This window comes from Eriocheir sinensis, chromosome 33, assembly GCF_024679095.1.
Source record: "Eriocheir sinensis breed Jianghai 21 chromosome 33, ASM2467909v1, whole genome shotgun sequence".
NCBI classification, from domain to species: domain Eukaryota; kingdom Metazoa; phylum Arthropoda; class Malacostraca; order Decapoda; family Varunidae; genus Eriocheir; species Eriocheir sinensis.
The window spans coordinates 6,148,636-6,166,533 of NC_066541.1; the positions used below are offsets into that span (position 1 = coordinate 6,148,636).

General features: G+C 46.8%; 1 protein-coding gene across 1 annotated transcript in view; it reads right to left on the reverse strand.

The window, feature by feature from the left end:
* LOC127006621 (sialin-like) overlaps positions 1–12,510 on the reverse strand; it is a 14,254-nt gene extending 1,744 nt beyond the window's left edge. The window contains exons 1-9 of the mRNA XM_050876735.1: positions 12,230–12,510; positions 8,900–9,108; positions 8,244–8,331; positions 4,484–4,720; positions 3,791–3,999; positions 2,602–2,727; positions 2,227–2,380; positions 1,616–1,771; positions 492–571 (exon numbers count right to left, since the gene is read on the reverse strand). Coding sequence (XP_050732692.1) covers positions 492–571; positions 1,616–1,771; positions 2,227–2,380; positions 2,602–2,727; positions 3,791–3,999; positions 4,484–4,720; positions 8,244–8,331; positions 8,900–9,108; positions 12,230–12,371 — 1,401 coding nt within the window. The 5' untranslated portion in view covers positions 12,372–12,510. The remainder of the gene's footprint in view (positions 1–491; positions 572–1,615; positions 1,772–2,226; positions 2,381–2,601; positions 2,728–3,790; positions 4,000–4,483; positions 4,721–8,243; positions 8,332–8,899; positions 9,109–12,229) is intronic.
* Positions 12,511–17,898: the final 5,388 nt, after the last annotated feature.

Genomic DNA, 17,898 nt, shown 5'->3' on the forward strand with positions numbered 1-17,898 from the left:
ATAGATGGATGGATGGATGGATGGATAGATATTAAATTAGTTAGACGGGAAGATACATAATTAGTTAGATAAGTAGGTAGGTGACAGCTAAAGAGATGTACTGATAGACAGACAGATTAATAGACGGTCAAGGGCGATGGAAGCCCTTCTTATTACATCTACTTGATAATAACATCGTACTTTCGAGTGAAAACGTTTATAATGACACGGTGCAGCAAAAGTCTGAATTTATAATAATGATGAAATACATTATTCCGTACTTAAATCAATACTTAAATCAATACTTCAGTCAATTGAACGGATTTATGAATGAACACGTCTGGTTATGTCTTTTAAGATCACTGCTGTGGCGCTCGTAACTAAGGTGAGGGGGCCATACGCGTGGCCTCGGTGCTCATCTCCGTCTCAATGGCCCTTGAGCCTGTGGTGGGTGTACGCGTGATTCAAGTGCCCGGTTAGTTAATTAATGTCTTTGCGTTACCTGTACTTACCTTGCTGATGAAGTAAGACACAAACATAGGCGACAGGAAGCCAGCAATGTTGCCAACACCGTATATGCCGCTCATCGTACCTGCAAAAAGAAATTATAGTATGTAAACGCAAATAATAGGCGGTGGCTGAGTGGTTAGCGTGTTGGGCTCACATTCACGGCGTCATGGACAACGTCGGTTCGAATCCCCACCTGGGAATTTTTAGTCACCGCCGAGTGGCCTAAGACTACCCACATGCTGTCCAGCAGACCACCCATCAACCCGGACTCTAGAAGAAACCATCCAGTGAATTAAGAGTTCCGGGGGGCAGCATGAGCCAAACATAACTGGCGCCACTATAAAAAAAATTGACTGCGCCACGACGGGCTTGGGCCGACCATCTGGCCCATGAAGAAAGCCTACCGGCGCAATAGGCAGGGATGTAAAAATAAAATATATATTGGAAAGTAAGTTTAACCGACGGGAGAAAGGAATAAGAATAGAAGAATAAAATTGCGAGGGAGAGAAAGAGGAGAGAGCAATGTTTGCGGTAAGGGAGACAAAACTGGACAATTATTAAGTCTGCTTCTTCCTGCTCTTATGTAGAGATCCAGAGATCAGAAAAAAAAATGATAAAGGGAACTAACTTTATTTTTAGGGGTGTCCTGACACCCCCGTCCTGTGTGTACTGAGACACCTTCGTGAGCAGAAACGGACCTGCGTGATTAGGGCCATGTCTTTGTTGTGTGATTGTTTGTACGCTGTGTTTACGTAAAGCACAGGAATGACTTGCCTTTCCGTACAGATAAATGAGGTAAAGTTACACGGAATTACGCGGCGTACACGTCTGATTTCGTGTGAAATGAAGGATGATCTGTCTAAGTGACCGTGTCTTCATAATTGGAAGAAACAAACACTACCAGCAGGACTCGGCTTCATAACGTCTAACAGTGTGCAGACCTAACAGACCGGCTTAGTTAGGTGCGGTATCCATGCGTTAGTTTGCAATGTTTACCAAAGTGGAAGAAACACACACACACACACACACACACACACACACACACACACACACACACACACACACATACAGTACAAACAGGATTCTCAGTTTCACAAAGTTCACTTGTTTAAGGAGACAAACGGACCAGCATAGTTCGGCGCGATGTCCATGGGGCCGAGGGTGTAGGTGGCCACGCTGACGGGGATTGCCATGCTCATCATGACCAGGGAGGCAGACACGAGCGGGGCGTCGCAGGGAGCCAGCAGGATACCCACCGTGCCCACCGTCGTCACCGTAAGCCCTGTCGACCGATAACCCACATCAAGATTAGAAAAGTTAAGCCCATATTCACAAACATTACGGGCTTACACACGCACACACACACACACACACACACACACACACACACACACACACACACACACACACATTACATAAGGCTTTCTATTTTTTGGGGGGTGGGGGGTGGGGGGGTATTTCACACGGGTAGTTTTATGAGCCTAGTGATAGTTAGTTTGACAAGCCTAAAAAGGTGATGGAAAGAATACCGGCAGAAATCATAGAAGGCATAAAGGAAATTAATTAAGAGAAGACGGAAATACGGGGGTAGTGAGGAGGAAGAGAAAGAAGTAATAATGGAATGTCTAAATAAATAAGGTGACGAAATTCCATAACACCGAAAAGTAACAAATGTGAGAAGAAAAAAGATTTCGCTGTATGAAAACCTTGCCAAACATAGCCCTCGATTCCCCTCACCAATCCCTTGCATGAGTCGGCGTATGTTGACGGTCCGCAGCCACTCCCTCCTCTTGATCAGGTCCGAGAGCCAGCCATACACGAGGGACATGACGAAGGCACACCCCGTTAGCACAAGGCCCACCATCCCCGCCACATCCAGGTGAAGGCCGAGCTGAGGACGAAGGGGAACGGTGAAGTCCTCTATCTATCTATCTGTCTATCTTTTCTTCTTTGTATCTTTGTTTCTTTCTTTCATTCTATCTTTTTTTTTCTCATTTATTCTTTCTTACTTTCATTCATTCTTTCGTTTTTTCTCTTTCCCTATTTCTGTCTATCTATCATCTATCTGTCTATCTATTCATCTGTCTATCTCTAGTAATCACCGTTTCTCACCTGTGTGGTCAGAAAGGTGGGTCCCTCCGTAATTAAAATGCCCTGGGCCCACACACCGATGAACTCCATCAGTGCAAACAGGTACACGTGTCTCGACGCAAAGATGCGACTCCAAGGCACCCTTTTCTGTAGGGTAAGAGTGTAGTTTAACGTTACTTGTGTATAGAAAAGGAGTTGTACATTTATTACAGAGGCAATCAACATCCTTCTACACTTTTTAGTGTGTGTGACTTTCATTTTACCTTCATTTTATCTTATTTTCTCTCTTTTCGTTCACTTCTGTCGTTATTCACTCGCTCGTCCATCCGTTCACTTATTCATGTATTCATCTGCTTGCTTGCCTTTTCTTTCTTGCCTTCCTTATTCAACTTTCGTTTCATTATACACCATAAATTTGTACACTTCTATTGTCTTTCCTTCTCCCCCACCTGTACCTTCATCACTAACCCAGTTTCTCTTCTTACCATACCCTTCATTAAAAAAGGAGAAGGAAGCAGATATACATAGGAATTCATAGGAAGAACAGACACCAGGAGACCTATCGGTCTATGGCGAGGGTGTCTGTTTACTACCGCTGCTACTAGTAATCTACTTGTGGTTGGACAGGACAGAATAGATGAAGGCTCCTCCTATGGAGTATTCGTATTCGAATACCGTATTTCGGTGTATTTGTATTCGTATTCGAATAATGATTGATAGAAACCAAAGTGTTCTCATTCGTATTCGAATACAAGGGAAAAGTATTCGTAATCTGCGAATAATCTGACGAATATTTCAAATTTTACGATCATGAATAACATCCGTTTTGCCTTACAAGTTGTAAGGTAAGTGTGATATCCCTGTATTGAATACTGCCACCAGTCATAAGTCAATGTTCATGAGCTCATTTTACTGTTGCATAACTTTAGAACAGTTCTACACCCAGATATGTCAAGAAGGTATTTTTCAATGAAATGTATTCATGAATGTATTCGTGAATATGTACTTTCAATGAGTATTTGTATATGTATTCGAATTAATACCATTTCATCATATTCGAATTCGTATTCGTATTTGTTGGAATTTGAAGTACTCATATTCGTATTCGAATACACAACTCCTGTATTCACTTCATCCCTGGAAGGTGGAGGAGGAGGAGGAGGAGAAACAAACCCAAACAAAGGACAAGAACACTCAGATGAGGACCCACCCTTGGTTCGTTATGGTTTTCAGACAAAAGACTCAGCTCCCGGCGTGATATCCCTGGATGCTGCGCCGGGCTGTCCTTCACATAGATCACCCAGAAGGGCACCCACACCAGCGTCACGATCCCGCCGCCCCAGAAGATCCAGCGCCACCCGACGGCTTGGACCACCATGGCGGAGAACCCCAAGGACAGCAGTGCCCCTATACCCATGCCTGAAGGAGGAGAAGGAGGCAGAAAATTGGGATACTGTGGGGTGTTAATTGGGGTTATGAGTGCCCATCTCGTAACAAATTTTTTGAAGGTAAAGGAGAAAGGAAAAAGGAAATATAAAGTGAAAAAAGAGTTTTTTCCATACTAAGAAAATATAAGCATACCGCATACGTATTTTCCTGTGTTTCAAAGGATCGAATGCTTGTATATGTTTGTTTGTTCAAATAGAAATACAGCTTAAGTAAAAAGGAATCAAAAGTGCAAAGAGGAAGGAAGGAAGGAAGGAAGGAATGAAGGAGGCAAAAGGCAAACAAATGAAGTTACAAGAAACACCCTTTCAAATTTAATGAGGCTGGAAGAAGAAGATGAAGAATAACAACAACAAAAAACGAAGATATAAAAAAGAAAAAAGAAAAATAAGAGTACGTATACACATAGTATGATACAAAAAAAGTATATGATACAAAAAAAATCTAATATACACACCCGAATAAGTCGCAGCAATCATCGTAGCTACTTCGCCGGCAGGGGCCCATCTCGATATTATACAGTAGAGGGCAGGGAAAATAGGTCCTTGCAACACCCCCAACAGGAGACGAAGAGCAGCAAGCGCGTAGGGGCTGAGATCAGCCACGGTGGGCGTCAGGAGTGTCAGGACCCCACACAAACTAATCGACACGGTGACGGTCAGGTGAGGACCCACCAGCTCGGCGATGCGACCACCTGGACGGATGAAGGAACCGAAGGATTTAGTGTGATTCAGGAGTTTGGTCGTGGTCTTAAAGGAATAAGGGGGTGTAAAGGAGGGGTGACTCATAGAATCAATCAATAAATTATGGCATACACCCGGGGACTCGTCATCTACAAAGTCAAACCCGGGAGTTCCTCCGAGTAAGTCTCTCTGCAGGCACTCTTACCATCCCGAAAATGTCTCATGACAGAATGTATCAAGTTGCTGGAGTTACGAATTATGTGGGCATCCTTTTGGCCTTTCCGCTCGGAGTTTTGTCTCTTTATACAGAAACAACCCAGTGAATAGGGTCGACTTATGAGCATCGTGCCGCATGTCCGTATAGCGCCTATACCCGGACATTGTGTTCACGAACTATGCAGGTAATAGGCCTCGAATCAATCTCTCGGAATAATCGCCGGCTTGGGACAAAGTCATTCCACCGATACCCCATGATTCTGCTAAGACACTTACTATCTAAGGCATCAGTCCGCTTCTGCAAGTCACTATTTGCTGTTCATTTCTCACTGCCATAGAGCCACACTAACTTTACGACCTGATAACGACCACCCGCAACCCCAAAATGCTGTGATTCACATCCACCGCTTCCCGACCACGTAGATGACCGAGCAGTCTGGCGACCGAACGGCTACCAGCGGTCGTCCAGTGTCCGTCCGGTGGGTAGCCGGACGGCGACCATGGTAAGATTCACACCTTGACCTCACACTTGGAGTCCGGTCAAGACGCCCACCATGCGCCCATCGGTGACCGACAGGCAGGAACCGGTACGTGTCCAGTTTCAATGAGGACGTCGATCTCCCGTAACGACCTGCTGCTGACGTCACATGCCCCTCACACAGCCTCGCTCCGCACTGTCATACACTATGAGAATCTCCCGTCCATACGTTATTATCAGCAATTCCTGTAATATTATCACCCAGTTATATTACATGTATTTTTCTTAGTTCTGTAAATTATTTGTGAAAACGATATTTACATAATTATAAAGGTAATGAAAGCATGAGAGTATGAGAATGTATGAGAAGCAGATGAAATTATCAATTCTTTTTCTAAATAGATAAAGGCCATTAGTTCCACAGACTCTCATCGTTTTTGCTGTGTACATCATGTCCTGCAGCACTTTATTTTGCTTAAGCAGAGATAATCCATAAGCATTTGGCCGTGTGCTTGACCTGTGGGGAAGGTCAAGTCGGGATGGAACTTGGACGGGCTGAGGGGGACGTGACATCACTGCTCAGGAATGTACCTCATTTCTGGTCAAAAGTTAGATTTTGGTCCAACCTACCACCAGTCGCCGCACAACTCGCCGTGTGGTGGAAGGCCGGACGACGACCACGGCCAATGACCTGCAAAGTGGACGGCGAACATCAACGACCACCTACTACCTGAACCCCTGCCGTTCAGACGCAGTCCATTCGGCCACCGGACGGCAACCTTTTTACGACCGACAGAGACCTGAGAGGTCGGCTTGAGGTTTTTGGTGCAGCACCAAAAACCTCCACCTCTCGGTCGTACGGTAGACGGAGACAGGTGACAATCGTACGCACAACCATGTGCGACCACCTTCGACCCGCAAGTGGCAGAGGTCGTTATTAGGTCTTAAAGTCAATGTGACTTGGGCTTTAGGTAGAGATGATTCATACACATTTGGCCGTGTGCTTGACCTGTGGAGCAGGTCGAGTCGGGACGGAACTTGAACGGGCTGAGCGGGGCATGACGTCATTCCTCAGGAATATACCTCATTTCTGGTCAAGGGTAAAAGATCGCCGCACAACTCCTCGTTTTGTAGGAGGCCGGACGCCGACCACAGCCATTGACAGAAGCAAAGTGGACGGCAAGCATCAGCGACCACCTCCTACCTGACGGCAACCAGACGCCGTCCGCTCGTCATCCGGTCGCTGTTCACCAGTTAGCGGTGATATGTCGGCCACCGGTGGCAGTCCGCTTGCCGTCCAGGCGGAGTCCATTCGACCACAGGACGGCAACCATTTTACGATCGGCAGTGACCCGAGATGTCGGCTGGAAGTTTTTGGTGCAGCACCAAAAACCTCAAGCCGACTTTTTCTGTCGTACAGCGGACGGAGACACATGACGATCTCACGCATGACCATATGCGACCTCTCGTGACCTGCAGGTCACGGGAGGTCGTTATTAAGCTACAGTCACACTGACCCTACGACCTGATAATGACCACCAGCGACCCGAAAATGCTGCGATTCACACCCACCGCTTCCCGACCACGTAGGTGGCCGAGCAGTCGTGCTATCGAACGGCTACCGGCGGTTGTCCAGTGTAAGTTCAATGGATGGCCGGACGGCAACCATGGTAAGATTTAAACCTTAACCTCACACTTGGAGCCACGTTAAAACGCCCACCAGGCACCAACCGGTTACCGACAGGCAAGGACCGGTCGCCGACCGGTCTCAGATAATCGGCGACCGGTACGCGCCCTGTCGCAATGAGGACGGCGATCTTCCGTAACGACTGGTCGTATAAGGTTGTATGTCGGTTGCCGTTCAGTAACTAAGGAGAGCACCGGTCGCACGATCGACGCCGTCCGGTCTGTAGGCATCGGCAACAACACGCCGATGGCGTAGTCTCCTCCAATCGTTCAGAGCGGTGGCGGTCCGCACTCAGCGCAGACGCAGACAGCAGCTTATAGGACCATGCGGCCATTAGACCGCCACTAGGTGGCCGCCGTTCGGCGATTGGACGGCGTCCATTTGTAGTCCAGCCTATCACCGGTCGCCGCACAACTCGCCGTGTGGTGGGAGACCGGACGCCGACCACGGTCAATAACAAATGCAAAGTGGACGCCGACCATCAACGACCACCTCCTACCTGACGGCAACCAGACGGCGTCCGCTCGCCATCCGGTTGCCGTTCACCAGTTAACCGTCATCTGTCGGCCACCGGTGGCCGTCCAGACGCAGTCCATTCGGCCGCCGGACGGCAACCTTTTTACGACGGGCAGAGACCTGAGAGGTCGGCTGGAGGTTTTGGTGCAGAACCCAAAACCTCCAGCTGACCTTTTCAATCGCACGGCGAACGGAGACACATGACGATCGCACGCACAACCATGTGAGACCACTCGCGACCTGCAGTTCGCGGGAGGTCGTCAGTAGGTCGCAAAGTCAGTGTGACTGGGCCTTCAGGCTGTAAAGTCAGTGTGAATGGGGCTTAAAACAGGGAGCAAGAGATTTGAAAATCCGGATCTTCGTCTTTTATCGACAACGCCATATACTCGTGCTAAGCGAGTCTATCACACCATAGTACTGAGAGAGGGAAGTTGTTTAGTCAGTGAGTCAGTAAGTTAGGTTTTAGCAACGTGAAAATTATAGTGTATATTCAACAACAATAAAATATTATTAAAGAATTTTGTCGAATTCAAAACCGCAAATTCACCAACAAAATATGAATAACGGAACAGATAGATAGGAGGACACGAGAGAAGGAGAGTGTGGCTTGGGTGGAGGCACGGCAGGGAGGGCTCACCTATCGTCTTGGTGACCAGGTAACCCCAGAAGAACACCCCCAGCACGAGGCCTTGCTCCCGGTCCGTCCAGTCGTACTCCCCACCGCCCTGCACGGGAGAGATGGCCTGTTACTAGTACCAGGAGGAGCTCCGAGGAGGAGGAGCTGAGGAGCGGTTGTAGGAGAAGGAAGAGGAAGAAAAACAAGAAATGGAGAACTATGATAGGATGTGAAGAAAAAGGTATAGGAGATGTAGGAGAAAGAGTAGTAGTAGTAGTAGTAGGAGGAGGAGGAGGAGGAGGAGGAGGAAGGGGAGGAGGATTAAGAGAACTATTGGAGATGGAGAATGAGCTGTTGGAGTTGTAGAAGAAAGATTGGGAGAAGGAGGACGATTAGGTGTAGGAAAAGGAGAAAGAGGAGAGGGAGGAGAAGAATAAGGTTAAAGGAACCGTGAGAGAAAGAGAAGGAAGAGGAAAATTGTAAGGGAAATTATGTTCGTTCGCTCCGCTTCCCTTCGCTTTTCTTCCTTTTCTTCCCTCCCTTCCTTTCCTCTTACTTCCTATCCAGTACTTCTCTCCCCTTTCTCCCTTTCCCATCCATATTCTTGACAACCAAAACAAGAGCAAGAGACAGCCGAAAGCGAGTTAATAGCTTGTCTTATCTCGACTTTTTGTTACCGTTGTTTTCTGGGCAGCGCTTGATGCATTGATGGCGGCGGGACACTTGTAGCTGGTGGTGTTTACATCCTGGGTATGTGTCGTGTTGACCATTGACACGATAGTGACGCTGATGTTGAAGCGAAGCATATAGTCTAAACAGCATCCCAGCAAGCCGAGCACCACCAGTAGGTACCGCAGCATCCCACAGCACGAACACCTTATAGTACCTGCACAAGAGACACAAAGATTCTCACGTTAATTATAGCTTACCGGTGTTTACTTTAATGAAGCGGGAGGATCGTAAAGCCTTTTGTAATATCCAGAGCACAGCTTAAGAATACACAGTTGTGTCACTCTTGGTCTCAGTCTTTAAGCATTTCGCGTATGACGTCACACGGTTCCGCCGTTAGGATCCTAACTCAAGACTCCCTGGTTCCCCCACCTTCAGTTTGCAATCAATTCGTCACACATGAGTTATCCCTTAAATATTTGTTTTTCTCTTTCAGAACCCTGGAACATAGCATTCCATCTCTAAAATCATAAATAGGAACCGTGGTACGTCATTATCTTGCGCTTAAGACGACCGTGTATTCTTTTCTTTGTGACCCAGAATTCCGCTTTCCCAACATCCGCACGACCTCAGCATATCACGAAACACGGAAAATTGATCCAGATCCAGAAAGTGGGAAGCAAACATTTCCCACGCCGGGAACTGAATTAACACGCTACCATCCAGACGGGAAGCCATTCCTCTACCATTCGGCTAAAGAGGTAGGCCTGTAGCAGTCACCGCTCAAAGCCGTGCGCATTTCCTCCCCGGTGACTCATAAGAAAATGGGCGCTGCAGCGCAGACTCGTTAAGTGTATTTTCATTGTCACTGTATTTGTCTGCCTGTCTGTCCTGTTGCGTCTCAATTGTTTATCTATTGTTACTCGTCTATCTTCTACTGTCTGTCCACGTCCTGCTATACACTCCTCACATATATTGTTTCACATATACACCGGCACATAAATGTTATCTAAACTACACTACATTCACAGAAACGCATACACACACAAACACCTTTTCTATGTATTGTGTTTGTCTCAATAAGCTGTTTGTATTTTTACACTGACGGATATTGACTGTCTATCCGTGAACCGATTAGCACTCAGAACATTCGCTACTACCAACAATTGGTGACCCTTCAGTGTTGCTATGGTTCAAGGTGGCTTATAACCGGTGCCGTTTTTAGGGCACTCTCTCCCAGAGTGGAGGACCTGGGCAGGGTAACTTGTCCATTCGTCCGCCCTCTCCTGGGGCAATAAACCTCACCTTCGCTTGGGGTTCGTGAGGCTGAGTCCCAGGTCAGGAGAAGCATTACGCCGTGGGCGTAGTTGCCACCTTCAGGGTTCTTCCCCGCCCTCCCCCAGGCACCCTCTGTGCCCTCCTCCAGGCATCCTCTGTGCCCTCCTCCAGGCACCCTCTGTGCCCTCCTTCAGGCACCCTCTGTGCCTTCCTCCAGGCACCCTCTGTGCCCTCCTCCAGGCACCCTCTGTGCCCTCCTTCAGGCACCCTCTGTGCCCTCCTCCAGGCACCCTCTGTGCCCTCCTCCAGGCACCCTCTGTGCCCCCTCCAGGCACCCTCTGTGCCCCCTTCAGGCACCTTCTGTGCCCCCTGGTGCTCCTCCCAGCGCTCACCCACCCCTACCCCTTCTCCTCCCTGCCCTCCCGCTGGTACGGCGACTGAGACACGCATACCGCGTGACACTACAGACTCGGTGGACACTCACAGTGCGACACATTACTGAGACACACAGTGCCACACAGACTCAGTGTACACGCCACACAGACTCAGAGAGACACGCAAACACAGTGTGACACCCCACTGGGATTACTGGCTGCCCCCTGGATTTATCACCGCCGTTTTGGATTACCCTTCTCCTGTGGATCCTCATGTACAGTGCAGTGCCTCCAACAGTTCAGTGCAGCAAGTCCCCACCAACAGTTAGTGTCACAGTGTTACCTACTAAGTGTACAGTGTTGTGTTACAGTGCCTTCTTGGACACTGGTTCGCTCCCCGAGCCACTGAGGCCCCTGACCTTTTCTGTGTGTTGTGTTTGTCTCAATGACCTGTTTGTATTTTTGTGAAATAAACAACCCTGACGGATATTGACTTTGTCTATCCGTGAACCGATTAGCGCTTAGAACACTCACTTACGGCACCAACAAGCTACCCCGAGCTGGGTGGGCTTTAGGGACTTTCTGCATAGGGCGGGTCACAACATTATCCCAAGCGTTGATATTGTTGTTATTAGATTATGCATGCAGAGAGAGAGAGAGAGAGAGAGAGAGATTTACATAGATTTACATAGCAAATCAGACCACACAGACCCCAAAGTCCAGACTAGGTGGTCTGTCCTTAATACTAAGTGACTCTACAATAATCAGATGGCTCCAAAACTTTGCATTTCGACTTTAGTTAGTATTAAGTTGAAGGAAGTGACGGTCGAGCTTGTTTTTAAAGGAGTCAATCGTGTTACACTGGACCACTGAAGGCGGGAGCTTATTCCATTCTCGCACTACAACATTGGTGATGAAAAATTTGGTGCAGTCTGAATTTACTTGTCTACATTTAATTTTTGTGCCGTTGTTCCTCCTTCGCAAAGTGTCATCGATCATAAACAATTTTGATTTGTCGACATTCGTGAAACCATTAAGTATTTTAAAACATCCGATCAGTTTTCCTCGGAGGCGACGTTTCTCTGGAGAGAACATGTTAAGAGCGGAAAGCCTCTCTTCGTAGGATTTGTTTCGCAAGGAAAGGATCATTTTTGTTGTCCGACGCTGAACACCTAATTTATCAATGTCCTTTGCATGGTGGGGAGACCAAAACTGTACCGCATATTCTAAGTGGGGTCTGACTAAACTATTGTAGAGCGGAAGTATTTCATCTTTATTCTTGGATAAAAAGTTTCTTTTAATGAAGCCCAACATTCTGTTCGCTTTATTTGCTGCATCGATGCATTGCTGTGAGAATTTGAGGTTTGACACGATTTTGACACCCAGGTGCACTGCTGGCTTACCATTATGGCGGTGCATGAACACACTGACACATAGGCAACAAGCAAAGGCAAAGAACAGTATATGTTTTTTTTTTTTTGTTTTTTTCCTTTTTACAACTCTCATTATCATTTCCTTGAAATTCCACATCACAATTGCACCGTAAAACACACACGCACACTTGGAATCAGTAACGAGAGATTGAGAGAGAGAGAGAGAGAGAGAGAGAGAGAGAGAGAGAGAGAGAGAGAGAGAGAGAGAGAGAGAGAGAGAGAGAGAGAGAGAGAGAGAGAGAGAGAGACGTACATGATGGCTCTTCACACTCCTTTTCCCTGTGAGTGGAGGTGGAGGCGGCAGCTATGGAGGCCATGAGTGCAGTGGAAGGGGTGGAGTTGGTGTGGTGGTGGTAGTGGTGGTGATGGTGAGTGGGGGAGGGACAGTGGTGCATGGAGACGGTGGTGATGATGGCTTGTAGTGGTGGTGGTGTTGACAGTGACTATGGTCCCAGGCTTCACCACACCACACTGTTTCCCTTCTGCCAGCCTCGCCACAGTCTACTGCACCACACATTCACTCACGGTCACCGGTACACTTATCATACACTTCACATAGCGGCCAGGGCCGGGGGTCACGATTAGATTGTTGTGACCACAACAAAGAAATCAAGCTCAAAACAATGACGCGTGCCTGTTGTTTCCGTTTTTTTTTTGTTGTTTTTTTTTGTTTTTTAGTGTGGAGATAATAATGGCTGTCTTATCTCTCTTGTGTCCCCCCAACGACTACTTAATGTGTACCCTCGAACATAATATCGCTTAGGGCCCCCTAAAGATTATAGAGCTGGTGCACTGCTGGCTTACCATTATGGCGGTGCATGAACACACTGACACACAGACAACAGGTAAAAGCAAAGGACAGTATATGTTTGTTTGTTTTTTTCCTTTTTACAACTCTCATTATCATTTCCTTGAAACTCCACATCACAATTGCACCGTAAAACACACACGCACACTTGGAATCAGTAAGCACTCACCCACACTAGTTACTGAAACCAATATTTTTGAGAAATTAGGTAAGGAGAGGAAGCGAGAGAGGAGAGGCAGACAGCCGATGACTAACAGGTGTGTGGCGGTACAACAGTCCACAAGTGTTTATGAGGCGTACTACAGACATGCATGAGCACTCAGCTTGTCGCACGCAGCACCACACACCTTTGCCAGCCAGCTAAACAGCTTGTATTATGTAGGGTACCAATTGTTCAGATGGGGAGCCATGGTTCTGTCTCGCCCGTTCCTCACCCCCACGACCTCCATGCATGTGTCAGTGTACGGATAGACATCGTTGATCCACACAGATTATATTATTACCAAGGGAAGGAATTGATAGGTCACACACACACACACACACACACACACACACACACACACACACACACTTTGCCACGTTCATGTATTAATCTCTCTCTCTCTCTCTCTCTCTCTCTCTCTCTCTCTCTCTCTCTCTCTCTCTCTCTCTCTCTCTCTCTCTCTCTCTCTCTCACATCGTCACAGGATATATCAAGTGGGCGTTACTGCATTGTCCACGTCTCCGCTCGCGTTTCAGTGTAATAACATTAACACGCATTGATATTTCCCTTTCATCTCTTTTTTTATGCGCTTTTGTTCTTTTGTTAGACTAATATTGGCATAGCCCCTGACTCATCTTTCGTATGGCATCTGCAATCACTTCCCTTCCCCTTGTGTTGTAATCTTGTTTAGCAATAGTAGAAAAAAGGCAGAATATGATATAGCATAATTATATAAATACATGTGTGCAGTCCCGGTTCCATCTGAAATGCCAGAATTTTCTATCTTTCCTATACTCCAACACGATCTCTGCGTGTAACGAAACACACGAGAAATTAATCCAGACAAGGAAAGGTTTTGCCAGCGCCGGGGATCGAACCCGCGACCAGCGTAACGGGAGAGCCACTCCTTTACCAGTCGGCCAAAGGGGTATCCCCCTAGCTAAGTGGGTTATGGGAGGCTCGCCTCATCAGGCAAGTCAGCACTACATGTCTCCCCACTCCCATTTAGATTAATTTCTGTGTGTTGAGTTCCCATTTTCTATGAAATTCGGAGAACATGGGCCATCAATCTACCTGTTACCCTCTCGGGGTGACACAACAGAACCACAGGAGAGGATGCCACCGCCTTGCCACCAGTGAAATGCCAGAATTTTTCTCTTTTCTATACTCCAACACGATCTCTGCGTGTAACGAAACACACGAGAAATTAATCCAGACAAGGAAAGGTCTGCCGGCGCCGGGGATCGAACCCGCGACCAGCGCAACGGGAGAGCCACTCCTTTACCAGTCGGCCAAAGAGGTACCCCCATGGCTAAGTGGGTTATGGGAGGCTCGCCTCACCAGGCAAGTCAGCACTATACATCTTGCCAATATACATACCCGGTTCTTAAGTGCCAATGTACAGTCCGGGTTCTAGAGTAACAATGTACAGTGCCGGTTCCATAGTGAGAATGTGCAGTGCCGGTTCTTGAGTGCCAATGTGCGGTGCCGGTTCTTGAGTGCCAATGTGCAGTGCCGGTTCCATAGTGCCAATGTGCAGTGCCGGTTCTTGAGTGTCAATGTGCGGTGCCGGTTCTTGAGTGCCAATGTGCAGTGCCGGTTCCATAGTGCCAATGTGCAGTGCCGGTTCTAGAGTGTCAATGTGCAGTGCGGGTTCTTGAGTGCCAATGTGCAGTGCCCGTTCCATAGTGCCAGTGTGCAGTGCCGATTCTAGAGTGCCAATGTGTAGTGCCGGTTCTTGAGTGCCAATGTGCAGTGGCGGTTCTTGAGTGCCAATATGCAGTGCCGGTTCTAGAGTGTCTATGTACAGTGCCGGTTCTAAAATGCTAATGTACATACAGTGCCTGTTCTAGAGTACTAACGTGCTGTCCCGGTTCTAGAGTGCCAATGTACAGTGCCAGTTCTGTAGTGGCATTATAGAGTATCGGTTCTAGAGTGTATGTACAGTGCAATTCTAGAGTGCCAATGTACAGTGCCGGTTCTTGAGTGCCAATGTACTTCGCCGGTTCTAGAGTGTCTATGTACAGTGCCGGTTCTAGAGTGTCTATGTACAGTGCCGGTTCTTGAGTGTCAATGTACTGTGCCGTTTCTAGAGTGTCAATGTACAGTGCTAGTTCCAGAGTGCCAATGTACAGTCCCGGTGGGAGTGCCAAAGGTTCTAGAGTGCTGGTGTACAGTGCCAGTTCTAGTCTTCTTGGGCCTTTAACCAGAATTATATGTTTTGAACCCCATGATATACCCCATCTTGTGTTTGTATTAAGTCATTCGTCATCCACCTTTGGTATGATGTCAAATGTATTCCCTCCTGGTTAAGAAAATGCTCTGAATTCATCAACTTTCTGGGTTCTCTGCCAGCCCTGACTTTAATATATATAGTTCGACACATGATATAACCTGCCCAAATATATATATATATATATATATATATATATATATATATATATATATATATATATATATATATATATATATATATATATTGTTGTGCTGGAAGCTTTCCCCGGGGTCTATGGGTCTCTGGAAGACTCCGGGAGGAGCGAGCAGGGGGGGCAGGAGCAGGTCCCTGCCCCACTTGCAGGGGCCCATGTCAGACGCCAGGCGGGAAGTGTTGCCAACTCGCCCAGATTTTTGCTCCATGTTCATTCTTGTATGATCGAATATACTGTAAAGCTCTAGACTGTACTGTTCGGTATATATATATATATATATATATATATATATATATATATATATATATATATATATATATATATATATATATATATATATATATATATATATATATATATTGGAGAAGAGGGCGAGAGGAGCCAGTCCCAGTCTTAGTAAGTCATAGTCAGTTAGTAGTCAGTGAAGAGTAAGAGTGAATTGTATTACTAAGGAGGAATATTAAACTACAGAAGCTGTGCAAGGTGTTTTGCATATATCCCTCCCACGGAGTCTCCTGACGGCGACACGGAACCCAAGTAACACGTCCGGCACAACAATATATATATATATATATATATATATATATATATATATATATATATATATATATATATATATATATATATATATATATATATATCATTCTTAAATGAGTAAATTTGTAGTGACAAGACCCGCCTGAAGGTGAGCCTCCCATAATTCACTCAGCGAGTGGGGTACCTCTTTGGCCGACTGGTTAAGGGGTGGCTTCCCCATCTCGCTGGTTGCGGGTTAGATCCCTGGCGCCGGTTAAACCTTTTTTGTTCTGGTCTGGATTAATTTCTCGTGTGTTTTGTGACATGCAGAGATCGTGTGGGTATATAGTGAAGTGAATTTCGGGCAATACATGTGTTGGCAATGCGGTGGGCATTCTCTCCTGTGTTTAAGTTGTCTCCCCTTATAATAGTGGGTATCAGTAAGATGGATGTTCCATGGTCTCCGAAGAGTTCATAGAAAACGGGTGACAAACACACAAAATTAATCTGGATGGGGAAGGGAATTAAGTCTTGTAGTGCCAGGACCCGCCTGATGAGCAAGCCTCCCCTAACTCACTCTGCGAGTGGGGTACCTCTTTGGCCGACTGGTTAAGGAATGGTTTTCCCATCTCGTTGGTCGCGGGCTCGATCCCCGGCGCCGGTAAAACCCTTTCCTGGTCTGAATTAATTTCTCGTGTCTTTCGTGATATGCGGAGGTTTTGTGGAGATATAGTGAAGAGAAATTCGGGCAATACAAATTGGGAGAAGTCATGCAAGAAGTCATGCACAGTTGCAAGAAGGGGCCTTGCGCTTCGGCGGGTTGCTATAGTGAATCCACGAGGAAATGGCGGATTGGGGGGTTTCTGCGGGGGTCTCTCCTCCCGTACCACGCTGCCACATCTCTTGTCTCCAATTGTGGGATTAGAGTCAAGGTGTTAAGTGGACCACCATTAGCCTCCCTTCATTTCCTCCTCCTCCTCCTCCTCCTTTCTCTCTCTCTCTTCTTCGGGGACGAGAATACAGGCTGTCTTGGTGACCTAGCTGTTCGTCATGCACTCATGATCCAGTTTGGCGCAGACTCTTTCAATAGTTCTTTCACTAACATTAGTGGCTCTTTCTGTTCTTGCAGTTACTCTTGAGAGTGGTATGATAAATCCTCTGTTGTTTTTTTCGTCTAAAAAGTACTTGTTTACATTGTCAATGAGTTTTTTCTCGCGGCTGTGCAGCCAACGACGTGGAGAGGCAGGGAGAGGGAGGGAGGGGAGAGGCAGAGGCGGGAGCGGACCACCCATGGGCCCACCTGCTGACCCTTCCATGACCTTGAGAGAAGTGCTGGATGTGTAGAATGACAACGTTGGAATTCAAACCTGTCAAGTGTCGTGGTATTTATACAAAATATTTGTTATTATCTTAAAAACGAAACAATCTTAACGCTATATGACCTTATTGGATTATCCAATTATTTAATTAAAATAATTTAAAGGTAGTAAATAGCTGACATATGAGAGGAAGCGAGAAGTGTTGAGAGTGTGGCAAGGTGCGGTGCGGGGCTGACCCGCACCTCTCACCCCCCAATCCGCCAGTTCCTCCTGGATTGACTTTAGGGTGTGGGTTCGAGACCTATCCAGTGCCATGGGGGTGGAAAGGTGGGCTCTTTCCGACACCCTCAGCCCCGTTGTTGGGCCTCCTCCTTGAAAGATTTGGGTATATCTCTACCGGCCGTCTGGGGGGTTGCGCGGCATGCACCGCCATCCTCCATTGGGGTATAACCCCCCCCCCCCAAAAAAAAAAAAAAAAAAAAGGTTGCAAGAAGATAAATGGACAAAATTAATAAAAAGTGCAGTAATCATATATTTTACTGATTGCAAGTAAGAACATCGACATTCAACACATAATAGGTAGATACAATACATAATAAGTAAATTTTCTAGTATATTGTTTATTTACTAATAGCAAAAGTGACAGGT